Here is a 20,037-nt window from a genome sequence, read left to right on the forward strand (position 1 = left end):
AAAAAAAAAAAAAAAAACAGGAGTATTCTTGATGCTGACTCTCTTCTAGAATTGCCCAAGGGATATGAAGACACATCTGAGCAAGTGTCCAACGAGGGTTAAATTGAGGGTGAAGACGGTATAGGGAAATTTTTGGACGGTTCGGGTGTTTGCACCTGTTTATAGGACCTTATGAGCTACGTTAACTTGCAGGAATGGTTTCTTTAATCTACTTCTCTCCGTGTGATTCGTAGCGGTGCTACACCTTCTCGTTAGGTGAGATTGAAGACCAGCTGGATGTTCAAGCACGATATCTAACTTCCTTCACGCCTATCAACGCAGCCAGTCCAGTGTATCGGCACAGACCCGATTGAGGAATGGAACACATCTGCGTCTTAAAGACTTAGCGGCACACGTCCCTTGCATATCACATTCGTAGTCGACAGAGGTTCAATGCTTAATCGTCAAAGCAGTCAAAGTCCAGATTGTCGGTTTGGACCCTTTTTCCCGAGATATAATACAAAGGCTCCCCTCATAAACCGCAATACCAAACAAACAAAACTTCCGGTGTGGCCGTATTAACCTAATCCTCTCCCAATTGCCGAGTATGGCTCGTCTTTGCACATCACATAGCTTTTATGTGTGTAATAAAGGCCCATACGCCGCATCATGGTTTATAACAAAAAAATAGCAGCCGTCCCCAAGACATCGTCATCTCTCCATTTCTCTTCGAGATTCGTCGTGAAATTCGGGGTTTTTTGTCGCAGCAGTTTAGCTGGAGAACTTTCGGGTGATCTTGGCGATAACTGGAAATTGAGTTAGGGGACACGTATTGGACACATCTTGTGAGAGAGTAAAGCATACTGTGAAGGGCAACAACGCTGAAGATAAAGACAAGAGAGAGAACAAGGACGACGACAGGGTCGACCTTGAGGCCGGGCGACTCATCAGTGTAAAGTCCTGCAAAAAAGTATCAGTATAAATGTGTCTAAATGTCGTCCGGGCAGAGTAACGTACGCAGCATGGTGCTGCTGGAACCACCGGCGCCAGCGGCGCGAGTGCTGCTTGGTCGAGCATTGGCAATCTTCTCCTTCTGGTCGGCAGCAGCGCGTCGTCGGATGGCAGTACGGGGACCACCAGGGATAGCAGGGGATGAGGGTCGGCCAATGTTGGCACCGCTGGCAGCAGCGCCGCCGTTAACGGGGGAAGAAGGACGAGGAGAAGACTGTAGAGGACACCATGTTAGTGAATCAATGTCGATCATACAACAAGCTTCTAGTCCAGAGGGAAGAGCTCAGTCGCAATGCGACACTAGCTCCGCAGCTTGCATCGCCAATTGCTCTCGCTTCGAAGTTTAAGAGCGTACCATTGTTCAAGAATTAAACCCGGAGAATGAGAGTTGACGGAGAAATCACAGAAGGATTTCTAGAGAGCGCGAAAATGGAAAGTAAAGGAGAGGATAGATAGTGAAACGTTGATGGAAACCAAGGATCAAGACGAGAGACTGGTCCTAAATTAATGGTTTGGGTGGTTGTGCTACTCCCCCCGTAAAATGGGGGACCGACCACTTAGGGAGTTGAGGCCACATTCACCAGAAAGGAGGGAGCGGGGCTATGATTTTCCGGTGGCGTCTACTGAACTGGTATGAGCTAGCTCTCCGACTTCAAGGGACTATAGCTCTCCACAATAGGTAGAGGTACGAGCTCCACATCAGATCACTTTACATACTGCAAGTAGCTTCATTAAGCTGAGCAACATGCGACAGTTTACCACTTCAGGCCATGCAAGTTAAGATACTCCAACAAACAAAGTGATTATTTCATTCAAGGCCATTATTCTGTAAAAAAGATTTTTACAATTTAGTGAGACTATGTATGGGAGAGATGGCTGTAGCCTCTACACCTGTTGATCCTATCGTCAGGCGGATTGGATATCAACAACAAACGCTCTCGTGCTCGCTTTCGAGTCCGCTCGCAGACTCGATATGAATGTATCAGGGGTGGTGTATAATCAAAAAGAAACAACGACAACAAGAAGGAAGAGAGAAGAAGCAGCGGTAGCAGTATCAAAGACAAGGAAGGAACCATAAGACAAAGGGAATCAAGACAACAAAAAAACATTCGCGCATCGCTGGCGCGTCATCCATGCACCTGTCGAGTTCTCCTCCAGCTCTTTTTTTTTCATCCCTATGACATGAGATGGTATGACAGGTGTCCAATCCTTCTCGACAGGCCCTGTCTCTCTGTTTCTTCAGCCCAGCATGTATTGAACACGACATCCCACCCGTCACTGAGCTCCGTTTCCGGAGACCAAGAGCTTGTATGTGTCCCGTGCCTCTCCTGATGCCGATCCATCTTTTTGCTCTGAATCTGCGAGATGTAATGGAAATGCCTGCTGCAAAAGGCCTCCGTGCTGGTGGCGACCAAAGACCGCCAGGTATCTTTTGTAAAAGGAAGTTTGAGCATGTTGGTGAGGTTCGTTTCGTTTCGTTCCATCCCAACCGCTCAATTATGTATGATTAGACAATAGTACATCTACACCAGGAAACGAAAGCTCTCAACCAAACGCCTTCCGCTATGATGGCAACTCTGCAGATCAACGGTTGTAGTTCGAATCGTGGAAAAATGTTTGACAAAGTAAAAATGTTGTTAGGAAACGGTCATGCTTCAGAGTGTAACATCGAGAACAAGACTGACGTCAGCGACGTTGGGCCCTGCCAAATCCTCAAGGACGGGTATGAGGTCTAGTAGCTCATTGTCGTGGGCATCGGAGAACCAACTGCTGATGGGTACAGCGTGCTGTGGGTGGAAGATGTAGGAGGTGGGCGAGTTATCGATGATGATGGTATCCTTCAGGTCTCGGCCAACTTGGGACAAGTCTTTGACGTAATTTCCTTGATGGTTGTAGCAGCTCTCACGGAAGAGTCTGTGGTGAACAACCTTGTGAATGTCCAGCTGGTCCAAGAGCGGGTCTCCATACTACGCATTGTCAGTAAGTCTCCTGATCGGTCTACTAATGAAGCAGGACTCACCTTAGAAACGGAAGCTGTAAAGACGACAACCTCATAGAGCTCTCCAACACGCTTCATGAATTCGTCGACGCCGGGTCGCTTGATCACGTAAACATTGTGGTAGTTACCCTCAATCTCGACAGGAATCGTAAAGTCGGCTTGATGTAAGATCTTTGACAGGAATTAGCGCATACCCACGACAAATAGATTAATGATAACCATACCTTAAAGGAACTGTGAACCAAAGTCTCATCCAAGTCGAGAACCAGGCATTTTCTGCCCTTATGCTCAGGTGCAATTGGGGGCAACAACCACTTCTGCGGTTCGGGTGCTGATGGGCCAGCATCTGTGAATTGACTGGGTGCCACGACCGCAGGGCCTGGGGGTGGGGGTGGTATCGTTCTTTGGGTTGGAGCTTCGACTGCAGGGGCTTCAGGTGCCTCTTCTAGCTCCTCAGTAGGAGCATCTTGCATATCCACGTCACCGTTGTTAGGCTTAGGCGTCTTGTCTGCCACCTGAGGCTCTTCTTCTGTGGGCGTAGGCTTGGGGGGCTCCACTGTGACTGAAGGGGGAACCGATTGCTTCGATTCCCTGTTTTCTAGCTCTGCCGTTGTGATTTCGTCGTTGGCGTGGCCTGATGAGGTAGCCTCGTCCTTTGGCTCCGGTGCGGGGGCAGTGACTTGAGACTCTCTTTCAGCAACTGGCCTAGGTTGTTCCTGAGGAGTATTGGTACGCGACCTTGCAGATGTCGGGCGAGGCGGTAGGACGTCGAGCTTGTGTACGTTTTCGTTGTTTTCCTCGTTGCCAGCGGGGCCTTCAGGCGTACCACAGCATCCAAGAAAAGCCAATAGACCACCACGCTTCTTCTTCTGGGAGGGGGCAACAGGAGAGTTAGGCTGTGTGTTTGCAGCGGTGTTTGTGGGTTCAGTTTCGCCTCCAGTCCTGTTGCTTGAAGTACTTCCGTTCCGTCGTCGCGCCCGGAGACTTCCTTTGGAGTCTTTCGATCGGCTTCCGATACTGTTCCGGGGATCGCTGACTGTAGCCCCACTCAACCCCGTCGATGTTGGTGACGATTGGTTCCGCTGTGACGATGATCTCGAGGGAACCTTAAGGAGACCGCGACCTTTTTTGGAGCTCATTCCCTCCTCTGGAGATAACTGACCCTTGTTCGACATTTCAGCATCGGCTGAGGTTGCCTGAGGTTGAATCTCGTCGTTTGGGTTCGACATGGTTGCTTTCTCTCCTAGAAACCGGTTAGCTACTGTTCTTGTGGGATTTGTAAGGCACAAGGCAATCGCGAATGTTGGCTGACACAGGTTATCAATGTATCAGGAATGCTGACAACAGATTCCTGGACCTCATAAAACCGTCACTTCACAAAGTGAAAGCTATGAGCTTGCAAGCACAGTCTTGAATACCGTACTATCCAAGCAGCCGCGCAAGATCTCGGGCAAGCGTGAGAGATAAGAGGTACTCACGTCGTTGACCGCAAACAAATCCGTCTGATATATTGGTCCCTAACTCTTCAAATGCAGCCTATCGAGGCTCAAGGTGCGACAAGAAACGAAGTCAATCGGTATGGCGAGTATAAAATAGTTGATAGGTTTCGTCGGCGCTGGGAGTAAAAGGGCGACGGTGGGAAATTACGGCGCGTTTGGGCCAAGGCAGGGGAGGCTAGAAGTCGGCCTGGACCAAGAATCGGGGAGAAAGAAGCGAAACTTTAGAATGGACCAAAAAGGGTCGCAAAAATGAGTGAATGAATGGACGACTTGTCTCCAAGATTGAGACAGAATCCGTCAACAGGAAACCTGGTCGGGGATTGCGTCGGTCGGGGATGGAGCTCGGTGAGAATGAAGAAAGATGGAGGACCAGCGGAAGACGGGACCAGAGAGGATCGGAGGCTGAAAAAGACCTGGCGCGCAAGCGAGATGATTGCCTTTAAGAGGTGAACTTGGTCTTGGCTCAGCTAGGAGAGATTGAGAAAAGCAGAGCAGAACAAGCTTAGGTCGCGCAGGGGATCTCTATCAAACTCTCTCTCCCTGGAAGTTGTTTAGACTGCAGACGAGGATGAGAAAGGTAAAAGTCAAGTCTAGGTTGGATTTCGATTTGGAAAGGCTGGATTGGACTGGATTGGATTGACTGGACGCGATGCAGTGCGTGCAAAGTGCAGGTGCAGCGACAGTGGGCGACGTGCTGGAAGGGAAGCCTGGCCCGGGGGGGGCATCCGCTAGAAACAGTGAGCAGCAGGGTCACTGGGGACGGTGGGAGACTGTGAACCTGTGAGAGGTCAGAGGATAGAATGAGAGAGGCCGAAGAGGATGGGGCTCGACTGGGCTTGACTGGGGTGGGTAGTAGAGGGAGGTGTGAGTGGAGTTTGGCTCGAGATTAACCCTCCGGGACCATCCATCATGATAGGGTAGTATCGTATACTGTCTATCTTGGTATAACTGACACTGTACAGATCGACCGAGATGGACGGTTTGCACAGTGTCAATAAACTCACATCTGGTATCTCCTGATAGCTGATAGACCGTCCCTTGTCTCTCATCTCCGCTAATAATGGTGTCCGGCAAGCTCATCTTAACCACCCTGTCCTATGGCTGGTTTAGGCCCGCTCATGGCTCGGTGCGGCGCCTAAGGACCCCTGTCGTGGTTCTGCACATGTACGGATACCTACATTACATTCATTACCCTCTCTTAATTACTTGATGTTGACCTGATCAACTCTACTGTACGTGAGAAACCAGATTATCAGAACATAAAAAGCAAAGGCTTTAATTAATATGTACTGTCATGGTGGAGTCTCGAGTCCTGCAAGCTTTCTATGTAGCCGCATTTACCGTATCGTCTAATACTGGAAAGCTCCGTTTAATCGGGTGAAAGGTATCCGTACCTCGTTAGCCTCCATGGGCTGCCATCACCAGGTGCTGGTACCTACTGTATGTACACTGGACTGATGTCCACATCAACAAGGTATGCCTATGGGTATCCGTTCTTCACTCTAATAAACCATGCCCATGATCTTTTCAGCAGCACAGCGCTGAGGAGAGGGGCCCTCCTTTTAGCATTGATGAATGTCCTGTTCCGTACTGCATGAGAGAGGAGCTTAATTTCGGGTCTTTACATATTGTTGTCAGTCAATCAGGCCGTTCTGTTTTTTTACTGCGTTGCTCCCCAAGGGCCCAAGCTCTCCCCCAGCTTTTCAAGCTTCTTCCTTGCGTTTTGGTCTTGGATTTGGTTCTCGCTTTGAACTGACTGAGGCTGCTGCCACCATGTCACTCACATCCGTGTGCTACTGCTACATGACCACTGACGTACGGGACGAGATGCACGCTCTTTCGATGTTTCCTCGTGTCATGCAACCTAAAGTGTTTGTTAATCGGTACGAATAGTCTACATACAGTACCAACTGATGTTGGGATATCTTGAATAGGGTTGCTGGGAGCTCTGCATGGGATGACATTGAGGCTAACGAAAGTTACTCCCTGGCCCATGCAATGTCATCCAACGATGCTCATTAATTCATGTAGCCGTATCCGTAGCTTTACTTGAGTCGTTGAATCCTTAGCTTCCAAGCCTTCTATACATACGAGTTCCTTCACGTGCATTCCCAGAATGAGAGTCCAGGCAAGACCCTTTCGCCCAACCAATGCTCCTACTCACGCATATCACTTTCGGAATTCCCTTGTAGTCCAGCTTCAGTTCCAACCCAGATTCTCAATTCCATCTTCTCTTTCAAGAGTGAGACACGGAAAGAGCCCTTATCCCTGTCGGACCGGGACAAGTATCCAGGGTCAGTTGCCATGATTGGCCGAGTTGGCGCCCGGATCAGTGATGTCTCCATGCATCGTGGGCCCGTCGGCCTTGACCACTTAAGAGACCTGCATACCCGCTGTCGCTGTGGTCCGGTTAGAGAGTCTCTGCAGCTGGTGTTTCTACTTGGCCTAGGATATCATATCGATCTTGTTTGCTGTGATGTATTTCAGGTCAGCTATAAGCTTACCCGGATATGGCTTCCTTGAGTATGTTTCTGTAGTGATCGCACCATCGATTTGCTTCCCGCGTTGAGGCTGGATCTTTGAACGAGTGGGTTTACGGAAAAGTGTCATCGGTTGACTTGAGAACGGTAAGCTCGTGGTAGTGAGTTGGCCCCTTGAACTAGCGTATCGAACCTGAGTCGTGTCAACCTTGGCCCTGGGCTGTCTGTAAGCGTGTATGACCTGGACGATATTGAATTGCAGATCGATATTCATTTCCCGTACCTACCTTAAACAGTGTAAGACTTGGGTATGACGACGGTATTACAAGCTCTGTTGTGTTTGGACTTTCGTATATTTCAGCGATGAGAGTCGAGGTTAAAGGTAATCGTACAACATGTACTACGGCTCCCACGTAAACCATGATTAGCTACGGTTATATGCATCAAATATAAACTGATCAAAGAAAAGACACACAAAACTATTGAGTGCTATACAATAAGAAGCAAACATGTATAGTCAAGAGATCCTAGTTGATATCACGGTCGTACATAGATTGATGGTTGTCTCTTCAGGGTAGGTTGTCTCCAAAATCCAGTCCACTCTAAAGATTAACCGAACCAATGAGATTGCAACTCGATCGGTTAAGGAAAGTCCAGATGCTCAGATGCTTCCCCCATATTTCCCCAGCTTTTCTTCCATCATGTGATTGGACACAGTGTCGTCATTCCCGCTCGCCGCATCCGTCGGCTGCAGCTTAGGTGAGGTAGGTCGCAGTTGGAGGCAGGCGCAAGCCGTCTCATGTGCCACTTGCCTCGGATACCCGTATTTCACATGCTCATGACTACTTCGATTCTTGTCAATCTCAACCATATTTTGTCTTAGCCAAACGGTTTCTAACTACCACACATTTTAATACTACCATCAAATCTTTGACATCACGTATAACACACGCTCTTGCTGATGGACACGTAAAGAAAGCGCTCTGAGCCTCTTCAGAGACTTGGTTCCTTATTGTTGTTGTGGGGGAGCTACTCCAATTATCTCAGTATAAGCATCCAGCCAGCGTCATCACAAAGCTCGTACTCAACTCACCCTCTTCTCATGGCCGGGCAATCAACGCTGCGGCATACTGCCGCCGAGGAGCAGTTAGCCGCCTTTCTCGACAAATGGACAGGTAAGATCAAGACAAGGTTGCGCGGAACAACTCGCACAACTCGTTTACTCGCGACACTCGCCCTTGCGATATCAATTATCCTTGGTGGAGTCGGAGGGCGTCGATGGTGGAAGAATCGACGACATGAGCGAGAACAAGGTCGCAAACTGGTGCGCACAAACTCATGGCTTCACAACAAGGACGGGTCGCGAACCATCTATGTCCCATATAAAGATGGAACCTCAAAAGTGGTCATCAACACAACCAAGCCTCTCACATTTGATGCGCATCGACGTTTGTTCCTGAACCCTCCACGCGTATCTGGTTTACGGGAAGGCACAGTACCAGCAGCGCAAACGAAGCCTGGTCTCAATATCGCTTTCCTGCATCAGTTTCTGAGCTTGATGAGCATTATGATCCCGCGATGGTCCAGCAAAGAGGCCGGCTTACTGCTTAGTCACGGCGTGTTTCTGATGCTAAGAACGTACCTCTCACTGGTTGTCGCTCGCCTAGATGGTGAGATTGTACGCGATTTAGTCGCTGGAAACGGTAGGGCTTTCTTATGGGGCATCTTGAAGGTAAGTAACCAACCTGATAAAATTATACCAGAAACTCACGTATCTTAGTGGTGCGGAATCGGTGGTTTTGCCTCTTATACAAACGCCATGATCAAGTTCCTTGAATCTAAGGTCTCTATCGCTTTCCGTACGCGACTGACACGATATATCCATGACCTCTACCTTAACGACAACCTTAACTATTATAAGCTTTCCAACCTGGATGGAGGCGTTGGCCAAAGTGCTGATCAGTTCATCACGCAAGATCTGACACTGTTCTGCGCAGCGGCAGCCAACATCTACTCATCGCTTGGCAAGCCTTTTGTTGACTTGTGTGTTTTCAACTATCAGCTGTACAGATCCTTGGGTCCTCTCGCTATTACTGGTCTTATGGGCAACTACTTCTTGACTGCCAGTATTCTGCGACGACTTTCGCCACCCTTCGGCAAGCTAAAGGCAGTCGAAGGTCGCAAAGAGGGTGACTTCCGAAGCTTACATGCCCGCCTAATTGCCAACGCGGAGGAGGTCGCATTCTACGGTGGCGCCGAGACTGAAAAAACGTTTTTGAACCGTGAGTTCAAGTCGTTAAAATCTTGGATGGAAGGCATTTACATGCTCAAGATCCGCTATAATATTCTGGAGGATTTTATTCTCAAATACAGTTGGAGTGCTTACGGTTACTTACTGGCATCACTCCCTGTCTTCCTTCCAGCGTGGGGTGGTGTTGGAGGCAGAGCTGAAATGGTTGAGACTGCAGTACGAGGAGGACGAGAACGTAACCGCATGAAGGAGTTCATTACGAACAAGAGACTCATGCTTTCGCTTGCAGACGCAGGTGGTCGCATGATGTACTCGATCAAAGATCTGTCAGAGTTGGCAGGATATACCAGCCGCGTGTATACGCTTATCTCAACATTGCATCGCGTACATGCCGATTCCTATCAGGTTCGAGCTGGACAGAGCGAACTATACTCTCTGTCTGATGTTTCGGGAACCATCCAGAAGGGATTTGACGGGGTTCGTTTCGAGCATGTGCCAGTTGTCGCTCCTGGCCTGTGGCCTCAGGGAGGTGAGGAGTTGCTCGAGTCATTGTCTATTATTGTGCGAAGGGGCGAACATCTACTTGTAAGTTTATTCCGACCATTCTTCCGTACGTGCACTGACAGCATCTAGATCTCTGGACCGAATGGCGTGGGTAAAACCGCAATTTCAAGAATCCTTGCTGGCTTATGGCCAGTATACCGAGGATTGGTCAGTCGTCCCAAGGATATTGGTCAAGACGGAATAATGTTCCTTCCTCAGCGACCATACTTGAGCCCAGGAACCCTCCGTGACCAAGTCATCTACCCCGATGGTCACGTTGACATGAAGGAGAAGCGCAAGTCCGAGGATGACCTTATGAATGCTTTGGAGGCCGCGAAATTAGGATACCTGCCTGATCGTGAAGGTGGATGGGATACTCGAAAAGAGTGGAAGGATGTTCTCAGTGGGGGTGAGAAGCAGCGCATGGGTTTCGCTCGCCTACTCTATCACGAGCCTCAGTATGCTATTGTCGATGAAGGCACTAGCGCTGTTTCGAGTGACGTCGAGGGTTTGCTGTACGAGACATGCAAGGAGAGGGGCATCAGTAAGTTCCAACTCTGTTTGTGGTGATGATATCATTTGACTAACGCTTACAGCACTTATCACTATATCAACTCGAGCATCGCTCAAGAAGTACCACTCATATAACTTAGTCCTTGGTATGGGTGACCGAGGAGATGAATGGGAATTTGAGCGTATCGGTACTGAGCGCGAGAAGATGCAGGTAGAGAAGGAGCTACAGGAACTACGAGAGCGACTTGCACAAGTGGAAGAATGGAAGAAGCGCCGAGACGAGATTGAGACAGAATTGTCGGCTGTCTGGACGGATAAGGGTGAAGTTTTGGAAGCTCCGACGTATGCGGAGAAGGCAGCAGAGGGGCAGGAGTAGTTGGATGAAGGGTAGCTGAAGGGTTGGTTGATGTGAGATGACGTGGAAGAGCAATACCCATGCAGCGACTGATGGTGGTAGTGTTTGTTTTGCATTGAGTCAGCCAGCGACAGTTGTATACTTGAGAATATTAGGGACCTACATAGACGATCTATCACAGCAAGAAGGAACAGTAGCGATATGATGCTTAGAAGGGTACAGAGTATACAGTAGAGGGATAGAAATCAAGGGTTCAACAAGACGATAGTTGCATATACATAACAGCCTCAAACCCGATTATCGGCTGACCCTGACAGCAGTGGAATTCCAGATCCAATATGCAAATCCCCCCTCCCGCTTTACCTGTTTCCCTTAGCTAGACTAACGTTAGAACCAATATTTCCCAAGCCAAGCTTTGCAGCTCCAACGCCACCTTTCCAGGGACATCCCTAATCACGAGGTCGTAGCAAGGCAAACTATTTAGCGGCACACGCTAAAGTAAAACAACGCCCGCGCCGCCCTTCGGATAACGATGATCCCGCAACGGGCGGGTCTTGAATTGTTAATTGAATTTCTGAACGGTTTTTAGTTGCCTTTTCGTCTCTAAGGTCGGGTTCTAGGAGGGGAGGCAAAAAAAAAACAGGGTAGAGGGAATCGATAGTTTGGTCTGGAGGAGGGATGATACGATGGGGTCATTGGTGCTTTCCTTCTTGACTTCTTCTCTTTGTCTCTGCGAATTGAAAAACTGGTCGAATCCCCTCTCGCTGAATGCATGTCATCTTTAAAGTCTGATATATCTATTGGTTTGGCTGAGTTTGAATGCATGATTGTTTCACCAGGCTGAGCTGAACATATCAAGGTTGCCTCTATCCCGGTACGAGGAAGCATATCCACAGCCTGACTATTGAGTCTTTTATACTTTTAGTAGCCCGTCATTCTCCTCTTCTTCCTCTTCTTTATCCTTATGAGCTACAGCTGAGTTATCAGCGTCATCGGGTTTAACAACAACAACTACATATTCAATTCCAGCTATAGGTGAATCTTCAACCATGAGCAGAGGTCACAATCCCAGAACATCCTCTTTCACCTCGATCTCTCGTCCCCATCTCCCCTCAATTGACGAAAACGAGATTGCTTTAACGCCCTCCCCTCCCAGCCCATCTACACCTACAGCTCCCCTCCGCATTCCTAGAAAGTCTCCCCGCCGTGCTCTTCGCAACCATGGCATCCCACCGCCAGCGTACATACCTCGGGCAAGACCCTACTATGCTCCGCCTATGGCGCATTACTCCCCACCGAGGTACGACTATGGGTATGCTGAAGCAAAGGGCAAGTTTGTAGAGACTGATATGACGGACGCGGGGAGTTATAGGGAGAGGAGGTTTTGTGGTGTTGATAGGAGGAGAGGATGCTGCTTGTTGGTTATTTTCATGGTTGGTGCTGCTATTGTTGCGATTGCTTTGGGTGTTGGGTTGGCGATAGGTTTGGATAATGCGTAAGTCACACAGCACATATGAGATATACAACTAACTGACCATCAACAGAAGCAAGAGCACACCACAGGAATCTTCAACTCCAGAACCAACGCCCCAATTTCCCGCTGGTTCCTATTCTTTCAGAGCAGATCTCCAAAACATATCCACAGACTGCACATCCAATCCCTCAACATGGCGTTGCTACCCCTACACACAAGGTTCCTCAGCAACGTTCTTCTGGATCATCACAACCAACGACAACAACTCATACAACATCTCATCCACCACAAACCCCTTCGCGCCATCTTTCTCAAACTTGACTCTCAAGCGTCTCGATGAGAACACATCCAAAGAGCGATTGCAGTTCTCGTTCTCAATGACCAAGACGGTTGTTCCGGATGCTATGCTGTCATCGAGTAACCGCGCGGCGAAGTGCATGTTTGACAATACGCTGTTTGAAGCTACGCTTTGGACGCAGAGGAACGATGGTAGCGATGATGGGTCTGGCGGTGATAAGTTTGCCGACTGGCCTGGTGACGTTGAGATTGTACAGCGCAAGATGTTCAGGGCCGGATCACCAGAGTGTCTGGATAACCAGGGAAGTAAGGTGGGCGATATAAAGGCTAGTAACGGTACATGTGAATGCCGTTATGCTAACTGAGCATTCCTTTCTCTGCAAAGAAATTGGATATAATGTGGGCTGTGTTTTAGTCCGACTACCTTGAGCAAGAGAGGAAAACGGCGAACGGATAGGAGTTAGTGATACCCAGGAACAGCAAGTTCTATAATCTATATAAAATAACAATAAAATATGGTAGATGATATCAAACAGTAAACCTAGATTAGCACAAAGTAAAACATAAAAAGACAAACCCTGTGAAAGCAATTTTTGTCTACCATCAACTCCTCAGCCTTCGCCAAACTAAGCGACCTCACTACGTTGAAAATACCAAACTCCCCCAAACCTTGCCCTCACTTTAGATAAGCATAAACAGGAACAGTACCAATAGTGAGCTGCGAATCGAGCTCCTTCGTCCGGGACATGAGGTTGCGGAGAGTGACTGGCATATGTGGCAATGCTTTCCGGACAAATGTGCGCATCGCCTTGGACTTGAGGTATTTGGGCTTCTTGGAACTTGGTCCACGAACCACTCTCTGAATCTTTGGCGACAGAATCTTCACATGAGCTTTAAGCTCTTTATCGGGACTTGGAGGCATGTCGAACTTGACGTACTTTGCAGGACGTTGGGTAGCACGGTTAATGCTCATCCTCCAACCCGTAGAAGGGGGCTGACGCTGGAGGTTGTTCGGACCTTGGCCAGGAGGGATTAATGGCGAAGCAACTTGATTGCGATTATCGTCGAACTGGTAAAACGACTCCTCACGATCGATGTCCATAGCTTCCCCTGGACCGATCCCGCTTGATTGGCTTTGAATGGCAGTACCGGGTCGAGTTTTCGAAGAACCTGAGAGAAGAGGAGAAGTATTCGAGGCACTCGGAGGAGACGGCGGAGGCGGTGGTGTAATGCTCTGAATGTTTAGATCCGCCAGCAAGGAAGCAGGAGGGGATCTTGATGAGTGATGTGACGTGGCTACCACCGGAAAGGTCGGGGATAGAGCAGGTCTTAAATGGCGTGTGTTGTTAGAAACGTTCAGATTAGTTGCGGCCAGGAAAGCAGGAGGAGAGCTCGAGCTTGAGATAGCCTGGATAGTCCCTTGAGGCCTATGAGCAAGGATACGTGATCCGCCAAGTTTTTGTATCTTGAGAGGACTCATGTCTTCAGTCGGTTCAGTCGACTCCTCTCGTGGACGCTTCTGCGGCGGTGACGGAGTGTTGACAGGTGCTTTCTTTCCAGAACCAGGCGGCTGTAGATCACTTGGAGGAGGCACGGCCTGAATAGGTGATTGCGTCAGCCCAGGGGTTTGTCGAGGGCTAATGCCTCCTTGATTGCTTCGCGCAGTACTTTGAGACTGTTGTTGGTTTGACGGGCCAGTAACATGTTGAGTGGGTTGGTTCGGAGCTCGATGACCCTTTCTGGTGTCAGTTACCTGCACTCCAGGATGCAATGCCAAAAGTCCCTGCTGATGTATCACGGCCTGTTGAACAGGATTGACGTTGGCGGCTGGTGACTTTGGTATATGGGATGGCACTTGTTGAGGGCCATACGACGCTGCCCACCACCGTGCAATTTCCCTAGGATCGTAGCCCGCGGAGTTCTTCCATTGCTGGATAACCTTTAGTATTTGTATCGGGGTGGGTCTGTCAACAGGATTTTCAAAGAGGCATCTGCGGACAATGTCACGCAGCTCTATATCGACCCAAGAAAAATCCTTGTTCTTCAGCGCCCAGCCATATGTGTATCTTGTCTTTCCGTCCAAGCTCTCATAGCGTTTGCACACAAAGGGGTGCCTGTAAGACACTCCGGTAATCATAGATTCCATCTGCAAAGAATTAGACAAATCTTCAACCTGAACAAAACTGACTCAAACTTACCACCTTGGCAATGAGAAAGACATTAGTCCACGTCCCAAAGCGCCCAGCACAAGGAGATCCCTTCTCAAAATCCTCGCCTCCAAAATCGTTCCGCACCTCTTCTGGTGTCATCCCTAAAGGAAGGCAGTCCCACTCACCGCTTATTTGTTCCTATACATATCATTCTTAGCAATTTCGACCAAGTTCGACATCAAATATATACGTACCGGCGTTGCAGCTTGAGGCTTGGGGAAATGTCGTAATCTCCAAAGATTGATTTCAGTCATTTCACCCCAATATTCACTCATGATCTCGCTGAACGCTCCCAGGTCATGCAACTAAGTCCAGTCAGCATATTGGCATAGTCATTGCGTTTCTAGTAGAGCTACCTTGAAGGCGGGCCTATCTTTGTGAGACTGTTCTTGGCCAACAAGTACTAAATATAAGTCAGTGGCGGAACTTTACGAATGCGTAGACATGCTTACTATTGAGGTATTCCATGTCCAGATGAATGTCATGCGTTGAGTTATGATTAGACTCGAATTTTTCCAGAAATTTATCTGCTTCATTGTTTTGTTCGGCCTCTCTGAAAAGATGTTCAAAGGTAATAGATTTGTCCAACACTGGTGTATACGCGACAGTAGCAAGTCCCAGCGCATCTGCAAAAGTAAGCAAGTCAGTGGGAAAAATAATTTGGATAAGATAACTCACAGCATTCCAGTACCCCCCAAAGAACTGAATTGGGGAAATTTTGCTTCGTTGTAGCCATGTTGCTCATAAGGCCAGATACATCACCATATGGAGCATACTCAAACACAACACATCCACGCTCTGCAGCATTCCAACTGCAGCCTTCTGTAAAGTTATTGGCTGCCGTTGGGTTTTCCTTCATCATCGCTCTTCGTATCGCTGCCGACTCGTGGGATAGCTTGATGACTTGGGTCGTGTGTTCCGCTGCCTCGTATCGTAGGTGGAATCTCGCTTCATTCACGGGATCAAAGGAACCAGAAGCCTTTTTACCTTTCTTGATCACCACCCTCCTGATTGACCCGTCATCGAAGGTGACATCCCATAGTGAAACATAACCGTGACCTCCTTCGGCAAGCACTTTGACGAATTTGAACCTCAATCCCTCCCACGACGTTGACTCAATGTCTCGTAGAGAATCCGCTTTACAAACGCCGGATAGGTCTGGGCCTTTGGAGGTATTTGTGAGTGCTGGAAAATTAGAGACACGTTGCTTTTGGATTTCTTCTTTGGCGCGCCGAATATGTCCTATTTGATCCTGGGGAATATGATCCCAATCGTAAAGGACGACGGAAGTATCGCCGCGAGTAAGAGCTGAGTTGATAGTGCACAAGTTCCGCCATCGAGTTAACTCTTGATGGTATGTTCGACCAGTTGGCTGAATGCGAACCATCTTGATCTTGATATCACGACCTATCATGTTGGGCAAGGTGTATAGAGTTGTGGCTTTTGTCGAGAATGAAAACTTGAAGTGAATATGCGACAGCGGAGGTGGATGATTCGATGGTAATAAGCTTGCGAGAAAGAACAAAGACCAAAGGCACAACTGCCTGGGCTTTACTCAGCCCGTGGTTATCTCCATAGTCCATATTGCAAACAAGGGAGAAGATCGAGTCCCCAATGAGTGTTTGATGGCGGCATTGTGAGAGAACTGAATCTGTATTTGGGCACTTGGTACTCTTGGACAAAGAGGTGCGGTGTTTCCGTGCTGGTGTTTTAGGAACTTCTTTGTTCGTCAACCTGGTGATGTTTTTGATCTCAAAGGTGGTCTATTTCGGTCGCTCGAAGCCATGATCGCGAAAGTAACTGTGCGGTAGCTTGAAAGGGTTCTTTGAGAGTTGTCATGATTAGACTCGTCGAGTCTATTGTTGGTGTAAGTCAATCATGGCAGTCAAAAAGTAAGGACTTGAAGGTGTATTCTTTGTCGCATTGAAAATGAAGCTGTACAAGATCAGGCAGGGCCCGTCGGATCTTCTTACGACAATGAATTGGGTGCCACTGATTTCGACCATGCTATGTCCGTCCTTCTTTTTCCATCCATCATGGGACTTGATTAACAAGGGCCAGGGTGTGTTTACAGAGGAATCTTTTTGGTGGAGACCTTCTCCATGTGCCTGAGAGATTTACCCGCTTCTGTGGAACGAAAGGACAGGCTAATGGGCGGCTAACTAAGGCTAAGGCAGGGAAGGCATGGGGCAGGAGACTTCAGGCTAAATTGCTCCTGCTGCTTTCTACCGGACGGGAAAGGGAAAGACCGACCCAGGGACCCTCAGAGAGGCTCTTTCTTGGTCCATCATGACATGAATAACCAACATCTGTTTGAATTCATCCGCGTATAATCCACAATATCAAGAGTTTCGTAGACTAGGGAACCCAGAATTACGCCGAGCCGGGATAATCGACCACGTCACTGGAAGATTGTAGTGGTCATTTGATCAAGGCGATATCCGAAGTTGAGGCGTTGGTCGTTGGTCGTTGACTACTAAGGTAGGTAGGCCTATCTATCACTTATAGGAACATCCATGATCACCTGTTTAGGCAAGTTACCTATGCTGCATCAACCGTTAAAAAATAAAAAAACATCCGCACGAGTTAAACCGATTTGACATGTAACGAAGCTGTCAATCTTTGCTTAGCCTAGCCGCGGCACTGCACGAGACAGGCCCCCTCAGCTGGGTTCAGTTAAACGCACGAATAGAAGATTGATGTTATCCACGATCAGCTCTGAGACAACAAGGAGGGACCTGCATCGTCATGAAACAATACGGTACAGTACTGCTTTGCGAGAACTGCTTACGTTGGCTGCAGAAACTGATGTAGATGCAGATACTTTGCTTCTTCCCGTTACTTGCCTCATCGTCCATCCTTTAGTCTAGGGTCTTGGTATGTGGCCTGGTTCTGCGGGGTGGTTTACCCTTTACAAGATTGGTTCCTCAGCCGATATTCCGCGAATACAGTACAGTACAGTACATGAGTGTAACCAGATTATCTAGATTTCATTTCACCTGTTGGTAGCCTTTTCGTCTGATGTTTATAAACATGTGGCTTGATACTCAATTCTGGTTGTCGATAATAATAGCGTTGTCGTAGTTGAGCCTCTTGTACCCTTGTGATAGCATTTTATCCAGCTTTACGACAGCGATAAGCGACCAAGATCCATTTTAACCAAAAGACTTCTCCATCTCCATCTCCATATCTTTTCCAAACAAATGCCCAGAAAAAAGGATTCCGTAGCCATACATAACAAGAGTGACAAGATCCTGGGAGTACGCCCACCACCCGCCCGGATGAATTCCCTTCTTGCCCCACCAGAGGCGGCATTATCTCAAGGCAGACAATTCTTCGGTCGCATGATGGAGCTTGGAGATTTGCCGCCGTTATATCCAATATGCAACGAGACACACACCTCCAGTCCAGTCTGGCCATTGGGGGTTACACACCCCCAAATCCCCGAGGAAGCTGCACTTACAGTCCCATGATACCATAGTAACCATACCTCACTAACCCACGCAGAGTGACATTCGTTCTATGACCACAAGCATCTGGAAACACAGATCAGAAACTAATGCGGTTTTAGCAACTGCGGAATTTTTAGAAGGCGTCTAATTATCAATGCAAACCATGTCATTGCTGCTGTCATGCCCGCAGCCATGAGGGCCATTGTACAGTACAGTAAGGTATCATACATTCTGGTCTAGGACGACAGACAGACAACATACGTTTCTCTGCTACCATAAATACGTCTCTCCCCTCCTCTGTGTTGCCATTCCTACTTTCCCTTCTCTCTTCCTCTTCTATTGTATCATTCATCTTCTTCCACATACACAATCTTATCAAATACCGTCACAATGGTCAACGTTCCCAACATCAAGCTTAACAGCGGCTATGACATGCCCCAGATTGGCTTCGGTCTCTGGAAGGTCGATGACAACTGCTCCGACGTTGTCTACAACGCCATCAAGGCTGGATACCGTCTGTTCGATGGTGCTTGCGGTATGTCTTTCCTCTCAATTGCAGTCACAATCACCATTGCCCTTCTGGTCACATCACGTCACGGACAGATCTGTCTCTTACAAGACGACAATCCGTCTGCCCCTCCTCCCCAGCTGAAACCCCTGTTCTCTGCCCCTCATTTTCCCTGCCAATTGCCCGAGAAAACAGCCACATTACCCCTGCAAAACGACCCCTCCACCACGCGGAGAGCTTCACAATGTGGGGTGGTAGCTTCATGAAGCTCTCATTTTACCCGAACAACCCAAACCAATAGCCAAGACTCTTACTAACATGGTTCGTCTGTAGACTACGGCAACGAGAAGGCTTGTGGTGAGGGTGTTGCCCGCGCCATCAAGGAGGGCATCGTGAAGCGAGAGGACCTCTTCATCGTCTCCAAGCTCTGGCAAACATACCACGACAAGGAGAACGTTGAGCCCATCACCCGCAAGCAGCTCGCTGACTGGCAGATCGACTACTTCGATCTCTTCCTCATCCACTTCCCCGTCGCCCTCGAGTACGTCGACCCCTCGGTCCGCTACCCCCCTGGCTGGCACTACGATGATGCCGGCACCGAGATCCGCTGGAGCAAGGCCACCAACCAGGAGACCTGGGAGGGCATGGAGAACCTCGTTGAGAAGGGCCTCGCCAAGTCCATTGGTATCTCCAACTTCCAGGCTCAGGCTATTTACGACCTGCTCAAGTACGCCAAGATCCGCCCTGCCACCCTCCAGGTCGAGCTTCACCCCTACCACCAGCAGACTGAGCTCGTCAGCCTCGCCAAGGCTGAGGGTATTGCTCTGACTGCCTACTCCTCTTTCGGTCCCACCGGCTTCATTGAGCTCGACATGGACATCGCCAAGTCTGCCTCTCCTCTCATGCAGCACGAGGTCTTCACCAGCCTTGGCAGCAAGTACAACAAGACCTCCGCTCAGGTTCTTCTCCGATGGGCCACTCAGCAGGGTCTTGCTGTCATCCCCAAGAGCACCACCCCCAAGTACATGGAGCAGAACTTCGACTGTGTCGACTGGAACATCGACGAGGAGGACATGAAGCGCATCTCCAAGATGAACCTCAACCTCAAGTTCAACAAGCCCACCAACGTAAGTTTTCACTCGTGTTCTGATTTGCCAAGTGTCAATGCTAACACTCTGCAGTACTTCCCCACCGAGAAGCTCTGGATCTTCGGTTAAATAATGATATGATATTTATGATATGAGTAAAAAAGAGAGAAGCATGGGAACATGACTGTTTTGGGATATCAGGCGTTAAATGACGATGGGCTGCATTTTGTAGAACCGCTCTCATAGATTACAAATGACAGTTAACCCTTCCACACAAACAATAATTGCACGAGGTGAATGTTCTTGGTCAATGGTTCGATCTGCGATATGCCCAGACTTACCGCAAAACATCATCATGTAGCTCCCAATCACTCTATT

The 20,037-nt window shown here is 48.6% G+C and overlaps 6 protein-coding genes across 6 annotated transcripts; 3 read left to right on the top strand and 3 right to left on the bottom strand.

Annotated features, from left to right (window-relative positions):
- Positions 1-750: 750 nt before the first annotated feature.
- FIESC28_07820 (uncharacterized protein) lies at positions 751-1,348 on the bottom strand (the record flags this gene model as incomplete). The annotated part of the gene is made up of 4 exons (XM_031161960.1): positions 751-785; positions 844-939; positions 997-1,204; positions 1,346-1,348. The coding sequence occupies 4 exons, from the start codon at positions 1,346-1,348 to the stop codon at positions 751-753; spliced, it is 342 nt and encodes a 113-aa protein (XP_031013939.1).
- A 1,297-nt stretch (positions 1,349-2,645) lies between these two features.
- FIESC28_07821 (uncharacterized protein) lies at positions 2,646-4,218 on the bottom strand (the record flags this gene model as incomplete). The annotated part of the gene is made up of 3 exons (XM_031161961.1): positions 2,646-2,957; positions 3,011-3,160; positions 3,214-4,218. 3 exons carry the CDS (start codon positions 4,216-4,218, stop codon positions 2,646-2,648), a joined length of 1,467 nt encoding a protein of 488 aa, XP_031013940.1.
- A 3,852-nt stretch (positions 4,219-8,070) lies between these two features.
- On the top strand, positions 8,071-10,651 carry FIESC28_07822 (uncharacterized protein; the record flags this gene model as incomplete). Its single annotated transcript, XM_031161962.1, has 4 exons — positions 8,071-8,700; positions 8,749-9,804; positions 9,853-10,306; positions 10,359-10,651. 4 exons carry the CDS (start codon positions 8,071-8,073, stop codon positions 10,649-10,651), a joined length of 2,433 nt encoding a protein of 810 aa, XP_031013941.1.
- Positions 10,652-11,679: 1,028 nt separating this feature from the next.
- Positions 11,680-12,766, top strand: FIESC28_07823 (uncharacterized protein; the record flags this gene model as incomplete). The annotated part of the gene is made up of 2 exons (XM_031161963.1): positions 11,680-12,125; positions 12,175-12,766. 2 exons carry the CDS (start codon positions 11,680-11,682, stop codon positions 12,764-12,766), a joined length of 1,038 nt encoding a protein of 345 aa, XP_031013942.1.
- A 311-nt stretch (positions 12,767-13,077) lies between these two features.
- On the bottom strand, positions 13,078-16,025 carry FIESC28_07824 (uncharacterized protein; the record flags this gene model as incomplete). Its single annotated transcript, XM_031161964.1, has 6 exons — positions 13,078-14,547; positions 14,600-14,749; positions 14,806-14,916; positions 14,968-15,014; positions 15,064-15,237; positions 15,290-16,025. 6 exons carry the CDS (start codon positions 16,023-16,025, stop codon positions 13,078-13,080), a joined length of 2,688 nt encoding a protein of 895 aa, XP_031013943.1.
- Positions 16,026-18,453: 2,428 nt separating this feature from the next.
- On the top strand, positions 18,454-19,788 carry FIESC28_07825 (uncharacterized protein; the record flags this gene model as incomplete). The annotated part of the gene is made up of 3 exons (XM_031161965.1): positions 18,454-18,598; positions 18,905-19,698; positions 19,753-19,788. The coding sequence occupies 3 exons, from the start codon at positions 18,454-18,456 to the stop codon at positions 19,786-19,788; spliced, it is 975 nt and encodes a 324-aa protein (XP_031013944.1).
- Positions 19,789-20,037: the final 249 nt, after the last annotated feature.

Source organism: Fusarium coffeatum (assembly GCF_003316985.1).
Source record: "Fusarium coffeatum strain FIESC_28 chromosome Unknown BRIP53273_contig_176, whole genome shotgun sequence".
NCBI lineage: Eukaryota > Fungi > Ascomycota > Sordariomycetes > Hypocreales > Nectriaceae > Fusarium > Fusarium coffeatum.